We start from the raw sequence: 18298 nt of genomic DNA on the forward strand, positions 1-18298 counted from the left end.
GCTTTAACTATTGAAAAATAGCAGATATACAAGCTCGCAGCGCGGCACCGAGTGCCGCGCTGCGAGCTCGTAGATCTGCTATTTTTGAAAAGTCGTGAACATTAGAATTTTGACCCGATTCTATAAGTGTCTTTTGAATCCTTCTAAGATTTTTTGAAAAACCTATGTTTCTATGTCAGCAATCTGGCCAGCCATCGTCAAAGAAAAGCTCCTTTTCACTTAACTGGAGCTCAGTTAGTCTGTTCTTGAGAGACTACTATGTCAGTGGTTCTCAAACCTTTTCATGTGAAGGACCCCCAAAATGATATTTATTTGGCCACGGACCCCCATCTCAAAATATTTAGTTCCAGGGACCACCCAGAAGCAAAATTTGAGTTACAAACGTTTGCTTTGAAAATACATAATATTCAAAGATTTGCACACATTTTCACGACTTTTTCAAAAATAGCAGATCTACAAGCTCGCAGCGCGGCACTCTGTGCCGCGCTGTGAGCTTGTATATCTGCTATTTTTCACTGGTTAAGGCATTCAATCATTTCTAGGCCTAAATGGGTTAACACTCAGTAGTTATGTTACCAAAGCAAGCTACTCTGTACTAGCTGTGCCATTTTATTCTTTGACAGGTTGTCTGATTTATTATTCAGTCATGCATTTGCTTTGTCAGTGTCTTTTTGAGGTGTGAAATCTTCCTAAACTTTGCTATATTATCTCCCTTGCTAACATATTGTATTGACTTCTTTAGAGCCGGGGAGCCACAGGCCCAAAAGCTCAAAGAAGAAGGGTTTTACCTGTGACGTCATGACATACTTTTTATTTTTGTTTTTTCTATTCATTTGGTCATTAAGGTACACAGAATGAGAGGCCTGCTCTGCCGGAAACTCTGCGAAAAAAAGTTATGTCCATTTGTATATTCACTCCATCGACTTCAACATACAGGAAAGAAACACACCCAAAAAAATATGCTTTAAGTAGCATGTGAGGGGTCAAACTAGGGGTTCTTGGTGATTCTGAATCCATTGCAAGCATTTGTTTTGCATGAAAAACATTCCTTGGGCTAGAAAACGGACCAAAATAACGGTGAAAAGTGATGACTCATCACTTTTCACAGGTTTGTGAGGCTGAAATCTAGCCCAAGGAATGTTTTTCAGGCAAAACAAATGCTTGCGATGGATTCAAAATCATGAAGAACCCTTAGTTTGACCCCTCACATGCTACTTTTTTTGGTGTGTTTTTTTCCAGTATAGTGAAGTCAATCGGAAACTTTTTTTTCGCAGTCTTTCCGGCAGAGCAGGCCTCTCATTCTGTGTACCTTATTGACCAAATTAATAGGAAAAACTAAAATTTGGAGTATGTCATGACATCACAGGTCTTCTCTCATTTTGGCACAGTGGCTCCCCGGCTATATGTCTGATAGCAGAGTCAAGCACAACAACGGTTTTGGCATGGAAACCGTGATAGTCTTTCAAACTTTTGTTGGCTTGTTTACATGGCCTTGAAAGTGAAAGGAAAACACACAATACAGTATCTCTTGAAAGTGGAGTGTTCACCAAGGACTTCTTTTTTTCTTATCACCAAATATGTCGTTTCCCCAGTTTGCATAATGGAGTTTTCTGTTTGAAAGTATGCTCACTAAATAAATGAACATGCTTCACCGGTAGCTGACTGGATAATGCATAGATACAGGAGTGTTTACAAGGCATAGGCAACGTATTGCACCATTAACATGATATAGATAGACCATGATACTGACCAGGATACTGACATGATACTGACCATGATACTGACATGATACTGACATGATACTGTCATGATACTGACCATGATACTGACATGATACTGACCATGATACTGACATGATACTGTCATGATACTGACCATGATACTGACATGATACTGACCATGATACTGTCATGATACTGACCATGATACTGACATGATACTGACCATGATACTGACCATGATACTGACATGATACTGACCATCATACTGACCATGATACTGACATGATACTGACCATGATACTGACATGATACTGACCATGATACTGACCATGATACTGACATGATACTGACCTGATACGTGTGGTACGATGTGTACTTCCGTAGGATTTTTGTGCTAAAATTGATTTTTTTGCAGATCCTGGTTCTATAGAGTCCAAACTATGAGAAAATGATGGGTGCCAACTTTTCCGGACCCCCGCCCCCTTTCTGGGGGTCATCTAGTTTGGGACCTCCCAGAACAGTACGCCAGCCAGTTAATGTCCAATTTTCTTAATATTAGGATTGTTTTGTAGGTTTTAAAACATTCTGAGTTCATTTATTACACTTTTGAAGCAGCCGGAATAACCTTTCTGGCTTTTGGTTGGGGTCTTTCCTCTCCTGGGACCCCCCAGACGTACGCCTGTGCCTATCTCAGTAATCGTTCTGCTCCTCCTCCAGAAAAATGTCACATTAGATCATAATTGAATAAATGTTTTTTGTAGCTGGGCTCTAAAAACAAAAATGAGTAGTAGGCAAATACCAGGGGTCTTCCACAGGGGCTTCGGGACCCCTAGGGGGTCCTCAGAGTTACTACATAGTGTACTTCTAATGATTTTATTTAGCTGAACTTAGGCTTTTATAGGGACCAAACTGATGAGTGTCAGATTTTCCTGACCCCTTCCCCCTTTTCTGGGGGGTCATCTATTTTAGGACCTCACAGAACAGTATGCCAGCCAGTTAATGTCCAATTTATAATATTAGAGCTGTTTTGAAGGTTTTAAAACATTCTAAGTTCATTCATATATTGCACTTTTGAAGCAGCCAGAATAACCTTGATAACTTTTGGTGGGGGTCTTTTCTCATCTGGGACCTGGGACATTACAGTCCTTGCTCTGCTCCTGCTCCAGAACAGTGTCAAATTAGATCATAATTGAAGGATAAAAGCTTTTGTAGCTGGGCTCTGACAACAAAAATGAGTAGCTAATACCGGTCCACAGGGGGTCTGGGACCTCCAGGTGTCCTCAGAGTTACTATAGGGGGCCAGCCAAATCTCTGGTCACCCCAACCTCCCAGTCAGCCAAGACATCTGACTGGAAAATACCCCCCTTTCTCTGAATTCCATCCATTTTCTTCAATTGATGGAAGCTCAGGGCAATTTGTCAGGTATCATTTATACTGCATTGTTGGCATGGAAGGTATGTGGTAGCAGTGCAGCTCCAAGTTCTTTGACTGAAATCCCATCCCATTACCCTGCATTATCACAGATGCAGGGTTGTTGGATCAAAGTGCTCCAATGACTCCAAATGTTGATGGAAATAATTAAGCCTGGACAGTGGACATGATAATAGTTTGTCACAGGGACATACCCCAATCCAGCCTTTGATGCTGAGGTCATACATTCAAGATGTATGACAAGATGACTGTGTGTGTGTGTGTGTGTGTGTGTGTGTGTGTGTGTGTGTGTGTGTGTGTGTGTGTGTGTGTGTGTGTGTGTGTGTGTGTGTGTGTGTGGTAAATGGACATGTTGTTCTGCGTGCCTGCTCTGACATCACACTCTGGCTTCACTGTGATGGCACACTAACAGCATCCCTTTTATGACCATATAGCCTATGGAGTTCCTTGATGTCTTTTATATTAAGCCCATATCTAACAGGACTTCATATGGGAATGCCCATATGGAGGCACATCGGCCACATTAACAGAATCCATATATGGCCAAGACAGATGGCCAAGACAGCCCATAGCTGTGTGGCTGGTTCTATAGACAGGGATCTCCATGTATGGGCATAAAAGGGTATGATGTCAGTTGTCATAGACATCATAGGACTTGCACATAACAAATAACTGAGTTAGCATGTTTGGGCTCTCACAGAATATCTCCATAAAGTATATGGATCTCCATATATGGGTACCAGGGGTCTCCATATATGGGTAACTTGTCCAATATACATCACTGGCCAGATGGCAAAGAATTGGCGCCCTGAGGCATCTTACTAGTACTGAGAATACTAATAAACCATCAAGTACACTACATAAACCCAGGATGCATAAAACTAACAGTTTCTTTTTTTTTTATAAAAAAAACTAACAGTTTCTAATATTATTCAAAAAGAGAGCAAATTGTAGAACTGGTTGCAAGAATAGGGCCAAAACTGAAATAGCCGTTTGGCTGGCCCCCTGTAGTAACTCTGAGGACACTTGGGGGTCCCGGACCCCCTTTGGAAGACCCCTGGTATTAGCTACTACAGGTACAAAAGCTTTTACGCTTCAATTATGATCTAATTTGACACTGTTCTGGAGAAGGAGCAGAGCAAGGACTGCAATGAGTACTGAGATAGGCACAGGGGTCATTACGGGGGTCCCAGGTGAGGAAAGACCCCCACCAAAAGTCAGAAAGGTTATTCTGGCTGCTTCAAAAGTGCAATATATGAACTTGTTTTAAAATCTTCAAAACAACTCTAATATTATGACAATTGGACATTAACTGGCTGGCATACTGTTCTGCGAGGTCCTAATATAGATGACCCCCCCAGAAAGGGGGCAGGGGTCAGGAAAATCTGACACCCATCATTTTCTATACGTTTGGTCCCTATACAAGCCAAAGCAGTAAAAAAAATATTTTAGCAAAGAAATCCTTAGAAGTACCCTTCGTATCACACTATGTAGTAACTTTGAGGACCCCCAGGGGTCCCGAACCCCCTGTTGAAGACCCCTGGTATTTGTTACTACTTATTTTTGTTTTCAGAAAAAAACCTTTATGCTTCAATTATGATCTAATATGACATTGTTCTGGAGCAGGAGCAGAGCGATTACTGAGATAGGCACAGGGGTCCGTCTGGGGGGTCACAGGTGAGGAAAGACCCCAACCAAAAGTTAGAAAGCTTATTCTGGCTGCTTCAAAAGTGTAATAAATGAACTCAGAATGTTTTAAAACCTACAAAACAATCCTAATATTAAGAAAATTGGACATTAACTGGCTGGCGTACTGTTCTGGGAGGTCCCAAACTAGATGACCCCCAGAAATGGGGCGGGGGTCCGGAAAAGTTGGCACCCATCATTTTCTCATAGTTTGGACTCTATAGAACCAGGATCTGCCAAAAAATCAATTTTAGCACAAAAATCCTACGGGAGCTGTTTTTTGGACGCATCGTACCACACTATGACAGGATACTGACCATGATACTGACATGACATGATACTGACCATGATACTTGTCAAAAGGCTTTGTCCAGCTACTCGGAAAGAGCAATTGAAGACAAGACGGTTCTTTCCACCGTGCTGTCGGACGATATGATGGGGAAGATGCCAGCTCTCACTTTGCGGATTCTCACCATCATCTGCCGGCACCACCTCGGACACATATCCTGCCTTCACGAGCTTCTGGATCTCATTGTTGTGGACTTCAGCCAGCTCTGGGTCCCTTTCCAATCTCCGCTCGGTTCCACGGAGTAGTGGGAGGACGACCCCTGGTGTAGTGGAGAGAGGAGGGTGGTTGGGAACTCTCAAAAGTGGGGTTGCGTACCGTTGGACTCCCTCGCCCTCAGGAATAATGGTGGTGCACTTGTCCAGAAGGTCCAGGGCATAGGTGTCATGCTTGGAGCGGGTGACCTCCTTGGGGTTCCGATGTGGGAACGTGTCCATTTTCCAGAGTAACTCCACATTTCGAAGGAGCTCAGCAGAGAGGTTAGGAGTTGGAGCTGGACTGGCCCTTGTGAAGAGGGTACATGCTTGCTGTATGCCATGGGCATTGGTGAAGGGATGGGCTGGACCTTGGACTGCCCAACCCAGGGACGTATGGATAGCGACAGGCCCTCCAGTAGGCCCTGCCACCACTGGCTCACTACCTTGTGAAGACCCAGAGTCAAGCACATCTACCAGATCCAATAGCATCCCTTTCGGGGCAACAGATGCTCTCCCTAACCCTGCAGAGTTCCAGACTGCGGAAGAGCGGTCCACTTCTACCTGTGTGAGTGCAGACGGGGTGGCTTTCTCACTATCCATCACCACAGATGATTCACCAGCTGATGGTGAGATCGGGGAAGGCTTGAAGATTGAGCCTTTGAAAGAAGTGGAATTTATCCAAATTCCGGGGTGGCTGTCAAAAGGCTCATGGAGAGTCACTGACACCCAATCAAGCTTGAGTGAATGCCAGCTTGTTCACTGGCCACGCACAGGTGTGGGAGGTTATATAAGTAGGCTCTCCTCACTTCCTCATGGCCAAACCACCAAGCCAAACCAAAGCTGCCTGTCGCCTCACTCGCCTGTGCCTCTAAAACCTCCTGAATCCATTCTTCACCAACAATCCATCCAAACCGTGTGCGTCCACAAACAAACGTGAGTTTCATGTCGGCTAACTGTGCTAAAGACCTGCAGCTAACAGCATGCATCTTCAATTGTTTGTTCCAGTTGCCAGCCCTAGTCAAGTTGCCAGCCCTAGTCATGGGCCATGGGCACTTTCATTGACTGAATACATTCACACTATTAAACCGTTTATTTATGATTTGATTACTGTATTTGCATTTATAAGCAATGTATTTCAGTTATGTTTACTGCCTTTTTGGTTCATGATTTACTGATTGATTGATTGATTAAAGTAATGGTTTATCCTGCTTAACTAATGTTATATTTTCCATTTGAGTTAATGAGTTTATTACCAAATGTATATTGAATTATGAATACAACCTGAATTGTTTATCCTGCTTAAATATAGCTTATCATGTTTTCTCTTGATGCTTTAATTATTAATTACATGAAATGATTGATAATTAGGAATAATTTGACCATGAATTATTTCACCATATGAATGATTTCTTTATGAATATTGATTCCTTATTTCTTATTGCGATATTTGAATATGAATTGAATTTGCTATGTGTTTACAGTACTAGTTTATTGGATATCTTTATTGACACAATATTGTATATTTCTGTTTCCTTTGTACAGCACACACCTGCCTAGTGTGTACCACACACACCCCAATGGCTTCACTAAATATGCCGTTCAAAGGCTGAAAGTAGCTCTCTGTGTCCTGCCTCATTCATTCTTCATTATTACCTGGTCAGCCTGACACGTGACCTTTACCTGCTCACCCCCCGTCAGTCACTACACCTGAACTATACATAGACAATCTTTCAATGGTCCTTCGAGCCGGATACGACTGAACCGATGGCAGGAGAAGAGGAGACCAGAGAGCTACATTTACTGGAGGCAGAAGAGGAGGATGGGAAAACGGAGGAGGTTCGAGAAAAGGTTGAAGAGCTGCCTCAAGTGGATGTCCAAAAGCCTCAAGAGGAGGTCAAAGGTCCAGGAACGAAGCCTAAGAAGCACCAGAAGGAAGCCGGCTCAGTTTCCACCATTTCCAGGAGGACCAGACACCAGATGAGTCAACATATACCCTCCTTATTGGTGCAAGGGCTGTCTCACAACCAACTGGAGAACGTTGGCCAGATGGAGGGCGCCAACCAGCAGGAAGACGTCAGCCAGATGAAGGGCGCCAACCAGCAGGAAGACGTCAACCAACAGGTCAACCAGCAGCAGGCCTATGCAGACGCCTTCGCCATCTAGGGATGAAGAGAATCCCATCTGTCTCCTTATCGCCCATTAACAATGCCTACAGTTCCACTGCCCTTTCAACCAAACCCTGGTCCAACCACCATACTAGCAGTTCAGCCACCACGTGACCATGGACCAGGTCCTCCTACCGTTCTACACAACACTGTACCTCAGTTCCAAATGGAGCAGAGCATGCTCATGATGGGAGCAACCAAGAAGCTGTATATTGACCACCCAAACTGCTCTTCTAAGGTCAAGCTTAAAGTGACAAAGGCATACCATGGAATGGAGAAAGAAGCACATACATTTGCCGTCCTAGATGATGGATCCGGACGTACCATCATTCTCCCAGCTGCAGTCCAGCAGCTTAACCTGAGGGCCAGAGTCCCTTTAGATGATGGATCCAAACAGACCATCATTCTCCCAGCTGCAGTCCAGCAGCTTAACCTGAGGGCCAGAGTCCCTTAACCTAACGGTGAGGAAAGATGTGCTTCAAATAACCGGTGCAGCCGTGGCCTTCATTTCCCCTGCAGGTCAACCTGACCTGATGTATCCGGCCTTGACCACTAGAGAGCTTGATTTAGCTGAACATACCTGTCCAGGGAGTACTCTACAGAAGTGTTATGCACAGCTTGAGGAACTCCCCCTTCCCCATCTGGTCAAAGTGCAGTCTCCCATCCTTATCGGGTCAGACTACCCATATTCCGTCACCCCGATTGAGCCATTGGTGTGGCCTGTTAGCCACACGTCCTTGGGTTGGGCAGTGAAAGTTCCATCCCATCCACTAACCTATGCCAATGAGATGCGACCAACGTGGACCTCTCCATCTTTACCCAGTCCGAGTGTCGGACCACCTTTCCTATCTAAACCAGAGATTCGATGGCCAGCCCATTCGCCTACCACTGTTCCACTACCTTGTGAAGACCCAGAGTCAAGCACATCTACCAGATCCAATAGCATCCCTTTCGGGGCAACAGATGCTCTCCCTAACCCTGCAGAGTTCCAGACTGCGGAAGAGCGGTCCACTTCTACCTGTGTGAGTGCAGACGGGGTGGCTTTCTCACTATCCATCACCACAGATGATTCACCAGCTGATGGTGAGATCGGGGAAGGCTTGAAGATTGAGCCTTTGAAAGAAGTGGAATTTATCCAAATTCCGGGGTGGCTGTCAAAAGGCTCATGGAGAGTCACTGACACCCAATCAAGCTTGAGTGAATGCCAGCTTGTTCACTGGCCACGCACAGGTGTGGGAGGTTATATAAGTAGGCTCTCCTCACTTCCTCATGGCCAAACCACCAAGCCAAACCAAAGCTGCCTGTCGCCTCACTCGCCTGTGCCTCTAAAACCTCCTGAATCCATTCTTCACCAACAATCCATCCAAACCGTGTGCGTCCACAAACAAACGTGAGTTTCATGTCGGCTAACTGTGCTAAAGACCTGCAGCTAACAGCATGCATCTTCAATTGTTTGTTCCAGTTGCCAGCCCTAGTCAAGTTGCCAGCCCTAGTCATGGGCCATGGGCACTTTCATTGACTGAATACATTCACACTATTAAACCGTTTATTTATGATTTGATTACTGTATTTGCATTTATAAGCAATGTATTTCAGTTATGTTTACTGCCTTTTTGGTTCATGATTTACTGATTGATTGATTGATTAAAGTAATGGTTTATCCTGCTTAACTAATGTTATATTTTCCATTTGAGTTAATGAGTTTATTACCAAATGTATATTGAATTATGAATACAACCTGAATTGTTTATCCTGCTTAAATATAGCTTATCATGTTTTCTCTTGATGCTTTAATTATTAATTACATGAAATGATTGATAATTAGGAATAATTTGACCATGAATTATTTCACCATATGAATGATTTCTTTATGAATATTGATTCCTTATTTCTTATTGCGATATTTGAATATGAATTGAATTTGCTATGTGTTTACAGTACTAGTTTATTGGATATCTTTATTGACACAATATTGTATATTATACTGACCATGATACTGACCATTATACTGACCATGATACTGACCATGATACTGACCATGATACTGACATGATACTGACCATGATACTGACCATGATACTGACCATGATACTGACATGATACTGACATGATACTGACCATGATACTGACTATGATACTGACCATGATACTGACATTATACTAACCATGATACTGACCATGATACTGACCATGATACTGACTATGATACTGACCATGATACTGACCATGATACTGACCATGATACTGACCATGATACTGACTATGATACTGACATGATTCTGACATGATACTAATAAAAAGAGAAAAAAGTCCGCACACCAATGTTGCTGTTCCCAGTATATAGTTTTTACTTTTTACGTTTCGAGCCAGATGGCTCTTCTTCAGTCTGAAGAAGACCCATCTGGCTCGAAACGTTACCAAAGTAAAAACCATATACTGGGAACAGCAACATTGGTGTGCGGACTTTTTTCTCTTTTTATTGTTGATTACCTTTAGTCCAGCACCCAGCCTATATGGCCTTTAGGGCTGTTTATCAGCTTATGTTTCCACTGACCTTGATACTGACATGATACTGACACAATACTGACCATGTTACTGACATTATACTAACCATGATACTGACATGATACTGACACGATACTGACATGATACTGACCATGATACTGACATGATACTGACCATGTTACTGACATTATACTAACCATGATACTGACACGATACTGACATGATACTGACCATGATACTGACACGATACTGACATGATACTGACCATGATACTGACACGATACTGACCATGTTACTGACATTATACTAACCATGATACTGACCATTATACTGACCATGATACTGACCATTATACTGACCATGATACTGACCATGATACTGACCATGATACTGACATGATACTGACCATGATACTGACCATGATACTGACCATGATACTGACATGATACTGACATGATACTGACCATGATACTGACTATGATACTGACCATGATACTGACATTATACTAACCATGATACTGACCATGATACTGACCATGATACTGACCATGATACTGACCATGATACTGACCATGATACTGACTATGATACTGACATGATTCTGACATGATACTAATAAAAAGAGAAAAAAGTCCGCACACCAATGTTGCTGTTCCCAGTATATAGTTTTTACTTTTTACGTTTCGAGCCAGATGGCTCTTCTTCAGTCTGAAGAAGACCCATCTGGCTCGAAACGTTACCAAAGTAAAAACCATATACTGGGAACAGCAACATTGGTGTGCGGACTTTTTTCTCTTTTTATTGTTGATTACCTTTAGTCCAGCACCCAGCCTATATGGCCTTTAGGGCTGTTTATCAGCTTATGTTTCCACTGACCTTGATACTGACATGATACTGACACAATACTGACCATGTTACTGACATTATACTAACCATGATACTGACATTATGCTGACGTTTTACTGCCCATTTCCATCCAGGTGTGTTCTTTGCGGTGTGCATGGCTCTGCTGATGCTGAGCCTGGCCAAGTCCATCCTGGTGGTGAAGCTGCTGCACCACGGTGAGAAGGAGGTGCAGCAGATGTCGGTGTCCGCCTACCTGCTGGACAAGTACGGCTCCATGAGCCACAGCTTCACAGAGAGCGCCTTCACCTCCACTCGGACCCTGGACGACCCAGCCCAGGCCCAGGGTGAGGAGACACTGATTGCACCAGCTCCTTATAACCGGGAAAGCATCCGTGTCATTTTAGATTTGAGATTTTATCCATACGTTTCCAGCGTCCCATGAGCGCTTGTATGAAAGGTGGGAATCACTTAAAGGAGCCATAGTCAACCTTTTCTTGAAAAAAGAAAATAATGTTTCGAAAATATTTTATCAAAAAATAAGCTTCATATATGTGTTTCTATTCAAAAATGAAGCGTAAAATAATGATAAAATAATCATTTTGGCCATTGTCGTCTACTTTTTTTGCATCCTAGTCTAAAGCCCTTTGCACACAGGCGCGTTTAACCGCACGGATAAAACGGACAATATAATTTTTTGAAAAGAAAACAATGATTCTCTATGACCTCATGCACACCGGCTCCGAATTAGCCGTGCGACGAGTGGCTGCCGCCGTGCGTTTATTTCTCGATCGAAACCAGTTCGATTCGTGCGTCTTGTCGCATGCGGTAAAAAACTCATCACTCCTTTTATGACTCCTTTTTGGATCCGCAGCGCCGATTCCGCACAGCCTTGCACACCAAATCCAATGCGTTTTATTCATGCCGCAAACGAAAAAAACGCAACTGTCCTGTGTGCAAAGGGCTTTACACTATAAAAGCATAGAATGTAAACAAAGTGTCGGTCTGACAATGGCCAAAATGATTATTTTATCATTATTTTACCACTTTTTGTGGTCATTTTTGAATAGAAACACATATATGAAGCTTATTTTTTTATAACATAATTTCGAAACATTTTTATTTTAGCATCCGTTTGTCAAGAAAAAGTTGACTATAGCTCCTTCTTAGCTGTATCATTCTGACTGGTTGCTGTCGCTGCCGTGACACCTGCATCTCTGTTGGTGCTTTTTTTAGGCCTGAACACATTATGACGCAATATTTTATGCTTTAACTATTGAAAAATAGCAGATATACAAGCTCACAGCGCGGCACCGAGTGCCGCGCTGCAAGCTTGTAGATCTGCTATTTTTGAAAAAGTCATGAAAATGTGTGCAAATCTTTGAATATATGTATTTTTCAAAGCAAACGTTTGTAACTCAAAATTTTGCTTCTGGGTGGTCCCTGGAACTACATATTTTGAGATGGGGGTCCGTGGCCAAATAAATATAATTTTGGGGGTCCTTCACATGAAAAGGTTTGAGCACCACTGACATAGTAGTCTCTCAAGGACAGACTAACTGAGCTCCAGTTAAGTGAAAAGGACCTTTTTCTTTGACGATGGCTGGCCAGATTGTTGACATACAAACATCGTTTTTTCAAAAAATCTTAGAAGGATTCAAAAGACACTTATGTAATCAGGTCAAAAATCTAATTTTCACGATTTTTTAAAAATAGCAGATCTACAAGCTCGCAGCGTGGCACTCGGTGCCGCGCTGCGAGCTTGTAGATCTGCTATTTTTCAATAGTTAAAGCATAAAATATTGCGTCATAATGTGTTCAGGCCTAAATGGGTTAAGTGATCTGAATCAGCTGTGTGGAGGTCAGGAAGTGAAGCACACATTAACACACCCCCTTTTCCCCAGTAAGCTCCTTGGGAAACTTGTGGATACTTTGGCTATTCAAAAATAGCTCATCTACAAGCTCATAGCGCATCAATTTGTGCAGCGCTGTGAGCTTGTAGATCTGCCTTTTTTTTTTTTTTGAAAGATCTTTCAATATATGTTATATATTATTTTAGAGCGAATATTTCTAACTCTGAGTTTATCACTGAATCAGAGTGACGGAAATCTTTTTTTGTTTGACGAAACACCACCTACAGATTGCAGTGTACCTAAACACCCTCCTACAGGTTGCAGTGTTGGCCTACTTGCACAATCAAATCGTCGTTGTCGGGTGGAAACCTTTTATATCCAATAAAATGTATTTATCATTGGTGCGAGGCGTTGTGTGCTTGTAGATCGGCTATTTTCACTCGTTTTGTGTGACCGTCTTGTGTGATGAAGCAGGGCTTTACCTTACGAAAAAACGTACACTGTAGGCCTACGCATTTGAAACTAGATTGATATTTCAATGCATTTGATGTATTAATGTTGATGCATGTACCTCACCAGTCAAAGGTTTGGACACAGTTTTCATTCAATGTGTGTGAGAAGCTGTGTCCAAACCTTTGACTGGTAGGGTATTTATTACCTTGCTTATCGTATTGATGTATTAGCTTGCTTAAGAGCGTCTGCTAAATACCTAAATTATAAATCGTAAATTGAAACTCGGAGATAGAAGGTTCGAAACAGAGCTTCTCTTCCTCCTCGTCTCCCACAGGTTGTGAGTTTGACCTTCCTCCCAGGGAGGACCTGTTGTCCCTGAGCGAGCTGCCAGACAGCAGTCCCAGCACCCGCCTGGAGACGCTGCATGCGGAGCTGGTGTCCCTGCGCCTCGCCCTCTGCCAGGACGAGAGCCAGGACTCCTACCAGTCTGACTGGCTGGCCCTCTGCTGCAGGCTGGACCGCCTGCTGTTCAGGGTCTACCTGCTGGTCCTGGCCGTGTACGCCTGTACCCTGCTGCTGCTCTGGGCCGTATGGAGCTTTGCCTGACCCTTCACAGTGCATGGCAACGACATCGCAGACGGCATGAAAAGAGCAAACCTTTTAGTCAGGGAATATCTTCAGAAATAATGTCCAATCCTGGAATAAATTCCTTACCAAGAAATGTCTTCACCAATGTGTTTGTAATGGTGTCTAGTAACACGTCTCACAAAGACTGAAATTCAGTTTCCCTAGGAGAATCCGTGACAGCTGATGAAAGTTGGGGTCCCATTAACTTAAAGGTATATTCAGTGATTGCATTTCATTCAAATAAAATATAATTGGTACATGTTCCATTCATTCTCCTCTCTAGAATGTGTGCTGACCATATAAGGACTTCCACCCCATGGCCCGTGTTACGAGCATAGCTAGATTTGGTTTTCAGAGGTGGCCAGCCAGTCCTCGTTTAATTATGATGGTCAAAATAAAAGTTTTGAGAACCACAGTCGCTCTGAATTAAGAACGTCTGCTAAATGCCTTAATTGTAAACTACTGAACTCATAAAATGCCACAGTCTCGTAGTAAATCAGTATCATACATATCCTGATGCTGGAGACGTAGGCCTACCGATATTCAGTGATTGGGTCTAATGATCAAAACGAGAACATTATAATGGTGTAAAAAATCTATAAAAAACTAAACATTTCCACGCTGTAAGGCCAGTAAGGGACAAGATGACCCCCGGCCACTTTCAATATCACTGAATACACCTTTAACTATACAGGAAAAAACACACCAAAATAAAAAATAGCATGTGAGGGGTCAAACTAAAGGTTTTCCATGATTCAGAATCCATTGCAAGCATTTGTTTTGCACGAAAAACATTCCTTAGGCTACAAAACGGTCCCACAAAACTTGTGAGGAGACATTTTTAGCCCAAGGAATGTTTTTTTGTAAACCCCTATTTTGACCGCTCACATGCTACTTTTGTGTGTTTTTTCCTGTTTAGTAAAGTGAGTGAATCCTAGGGAAACTGAATTTCAGTCTTTAATAGTGAGATGTGTTTCCAGACACATTTACACACACATTGGTGAAGAAATGTCTTGGTAAGGAATTTATTCCCAGATTTTATTAATATCACCTGACTATGACCTTCGCAGTGGCAATAACATCGCAGACGGCATGAAACATAACATAAACACAAAAAACATAACAAGCAAGTTTCCGCTGATACAAAGGGTTGTTCTCCCTTTGTATCAGCAGAAACTTGCTTGTTATGTTGCTCTTATAGGTTTTAGGTGTGGAAAAGAAACAAAACACAGTTTATGATTCATTCAGGTTTTTTAGGTATTAAGTTCAGAAAAAACTAAATGCAATATGAGATTTGAACAGGTCTGATGTTCGGAAAAACAAAACACCAGTCTATGATTTATGAAGTTGTTTAGGAGGGCGCCTCAATGCACCTTTTATTTCAGGCTACAGGGCATTGTATTACAGTCATAACCATTGCTAGACATTTCCTTTGCTATATAACAGCAGTTCCTCGTATAGCTTGTATGTAGGCTATTTTCACTAGTTGACAAAGTAGGGTTTAATGGTTAAAAGAAAGTATTTATTATTGTGGAAATCCTGTGACACAGCTGGACCCCTGCTGTGACTCACTTATGAGTGAACTATGGTTATGCGTTACTGAATATCGTCGCCGTCGGGGGGTGGAAACCTCATTATGTCCAAAAATCTTACTTTTCAGGAAATGGAAATAAAAGAACATGTGTTTCAATGTACTGTAGTAATGTCTGCAATGAGTCTTAAGCTTGTAGATTGGCTATTTGTGTTTAGTTTAGTTTAATTAGGATCCCCATTAGTCTACACTCTAGTGGAGACTATTCTTCCTGGAGTCCAAGCATAAAACAACATCACAATACAAGACACAAAATGCATTACAGAATTAATTCATACACAGTCTTTCCATGATGGACTCTTCCCTGAGCCAGGCATAAGCCTGACTGCATACCAAAAACATAATCAATGTTACAAACAAACAAACTTAAATAACATGTACATTAAATAAGAATTGAAAAATAAAACAGGTTTGTCTGTCCAAAAATGCCAAGAATCATAAGAGGCTAATCTAATAATTTTCCTTTTTAATTATTGCTGCCTTAAGCTTCCTTTTGAAACCAAATGTATTTCTTGCTAGAGTCAAATGTGGGGGGATGCAGATCCCAGTATGCAGTGGACTCTGTACACGACTGTTTTAAAGTGCATTGGTTTTGGGCGCAGGTAAAGTAAGGTGACCATTTAGTGCCTGTGCTTGCAGGTAATAACTGTAAAACATGGTCATACAAAGAAGTAGGGCATTCATTTATGGGGGGCGGGGGGGTTGATATTATGGAGATATAAGGTTTCTTTCTGCCTGACAGCAACGGCAGCCTATATTACATTACATACTGGAGTAAACCTGATGTAGCGTGAAGTGATGGTTGCAGAGTGGGTGATGCAATCCCGGAATGAAGCATAAAGGTGCCAAATGGTGCCATTCGCTCCGCTCAAACCTTCGACATGAGTATGGTTTGCGATGCAGAATAGAATAGAATCACCCATACATTTCTGCTGGGTCATTACTTTACACCATTGGTTCTCAACCTTTTCAGGCCGCGACTAAAAATATAATAATCATATTTTAACTGGGGACCCCCCCACCCTGAGGCGTTATGAGCATGTAGATTGGCTATTTTCACACTTTCTGCCTCTAATATTTGACAATTTGGCCAATGTTTAATTTGTCATTTTTTTTCGAGGTATTAAAAAGTCCTTAAATTGTCACTTCAGAAATGTGCAGATACCCTAGTCTATACACTTCAACTTTATGTTGGTTTGTTTACCGTTGAATGAGGAAAACTATTTTTGCACATTCATTTAATCATCCGTGGACCCCCCAAAATAATTTGGGGACCCACCTGGGGGTCCCGACCCACACGTTGAGAACCTTTGCTTTACACAATGCTATCATGACAGGAGGAGAGGCAGATCTTTGCATACGCTCCCTGAAGTGGCAATGCAAATATTTACCCAAAGCAAGCAACCCCCAGGGCAGGGCAAATGATTCCACATTTCTGTTCTCACCTCGTCTCCCTTTCCTAGCCACATCCAGCAGATCAATAAAAGTCCATTTAAAGCCCATCGTCTGTAAGTGTGTTTATTCCCTGTTGACTGACATAAATCTGAGGTGCGTTAAGCGTCTACAGTAGAGAGTGATCTATATTAATGTGATTTTCATTACATCACTAGCCGTCCATGCCTCCCGAGGATCTTATTAAAAGTTATTGTGGAACAGGACTTAAGATAAAAGAGATGAGAGAAGCTCAGGGGTGTCGCAGGGGCCCTGGGTACAAGGATTCACTGCGGGCCCCCCATGAATGTTGCCTGGTTCAAGCCCATAGACCCCGCCCACTCTCAGAGTGGACTGGAGCTGAGTCTGAAATCAGGCTACCATGAATGTTCTTCATAGGGGGAGGAGGTTTAACCCATTTACGCTATATTACGCATTAGTTCCAGTGACCCTCCAGAAGCAAATGTTTGCTTAAAAAGTACATATATTCAAAGATTTGCAGACATTTTCATGACTTATCAAAAATAGCAGATATACAAGCTCGCAGCGCTGCACTTGGTGCCGCGCTGCGAGCTTGTATATCTGCTATTTTTCAGTAGCTAAAGTATAAAATATTTAAGGCCCCTCCACCTTGGGCCTTAGTAACACAGCCGCACTTCCCCCCCGGGCCCCTTGTGACGCCCCTGAAAAGGGATGAGAGAAGCTGTTTCTGGTTCATGTCCGTCCGTGTGTTATCTGCTGCATGAGGTAACCGATAAGTGCAGCATGTGCGCCAGCCAGCATTTTTAAACGAATTTCATGGCACAAATTGACAATAACGTAATATTTCTTTAATTTAATTAAAGATGCAAATCTCTTTTTGTTTGCTGCCAACTGAACAAAACACTGATTCAACCCGGTCCACCGCATGGGTTCCCATTCTGTCAACATGAGCCAAGCGACTCACTGAAACAAATATGTTGGGTATTTGTAGAGAATAAAAATACAGGAAAGCAACAATGATAGTGAACACACCGCAGTTTTATGCCAATATAACTGAACCTGATTTATGCCGCTTTCAAGTGGAGTGATCTTTCACACAGAGTCGAGGCTACAGTTTTTACTGGGGGTAATTGCGTAACCTGGAACTTTATCTATGATCTGCTATTGTAAGCAATAGGAGAACTGCATTCTGCTAACTTGTAGGGCTCTTGCAGTCTCTGCATTTGGAATGAGGCTGACTGCTGACAACAAACCAGAAGGCTCTATAGGCAACGCATCCAACACCGTTAACACCTCACCACTTGCATTATGCTTCTTGCTTCCTGTTGGAAAGTCAGTATTAGTCCGTAGCCTACTACAACAGTTCTCAAACATTTTAATAACATTTTAATTTTCAAGCCTATAACACTCTGACATCACTGTGATTTCAGGGGAACCACACAAACAGGATCCCTGTTATGCCCATAT

At 42.4% G+C, this 18298-nt stretch overlaps 1 protein-coding gene across 1 annotated transcript in view; it reads left to right on the forward strand.

The window, feature by feature from the left end:
• The window catches only part of htr3b (5-hydroxytryptamine (serotonin) receptor 3B), a gene marked incomplete at both ends in the record, with an annotated part of 30953 nt that extends 17147 nt beyond the window's left edge, over window positions 1-13806 (forward strand). The window contains 2 exons of the mRNA XM_080748704.1: window positions 11032-11241; window positions 13535-13806. Coding sequence (XP_080604830.1) covers window positions 11032-11241; window positions 13535-13806 — 482 coding nt within the window. The remainder of the gene's footprint in view (window positions 1-11031; window positions 11242-13534) is intronic.
• Between the last annotated feature and the right edge of the window lie 4492 nt (window positions 13807-18298).

Source organism: Nannobrachium achirus (assembly GCF_963921795.1).
Source record: "Nannobrachium achirus genome assembly, chromosome: 19".
NCBI lineage: Eukaryota > Metazoa > Chordata > Actinopteri > Myctophiformes > Myctophidae > Nannobrachium > Nannobrachium achirus.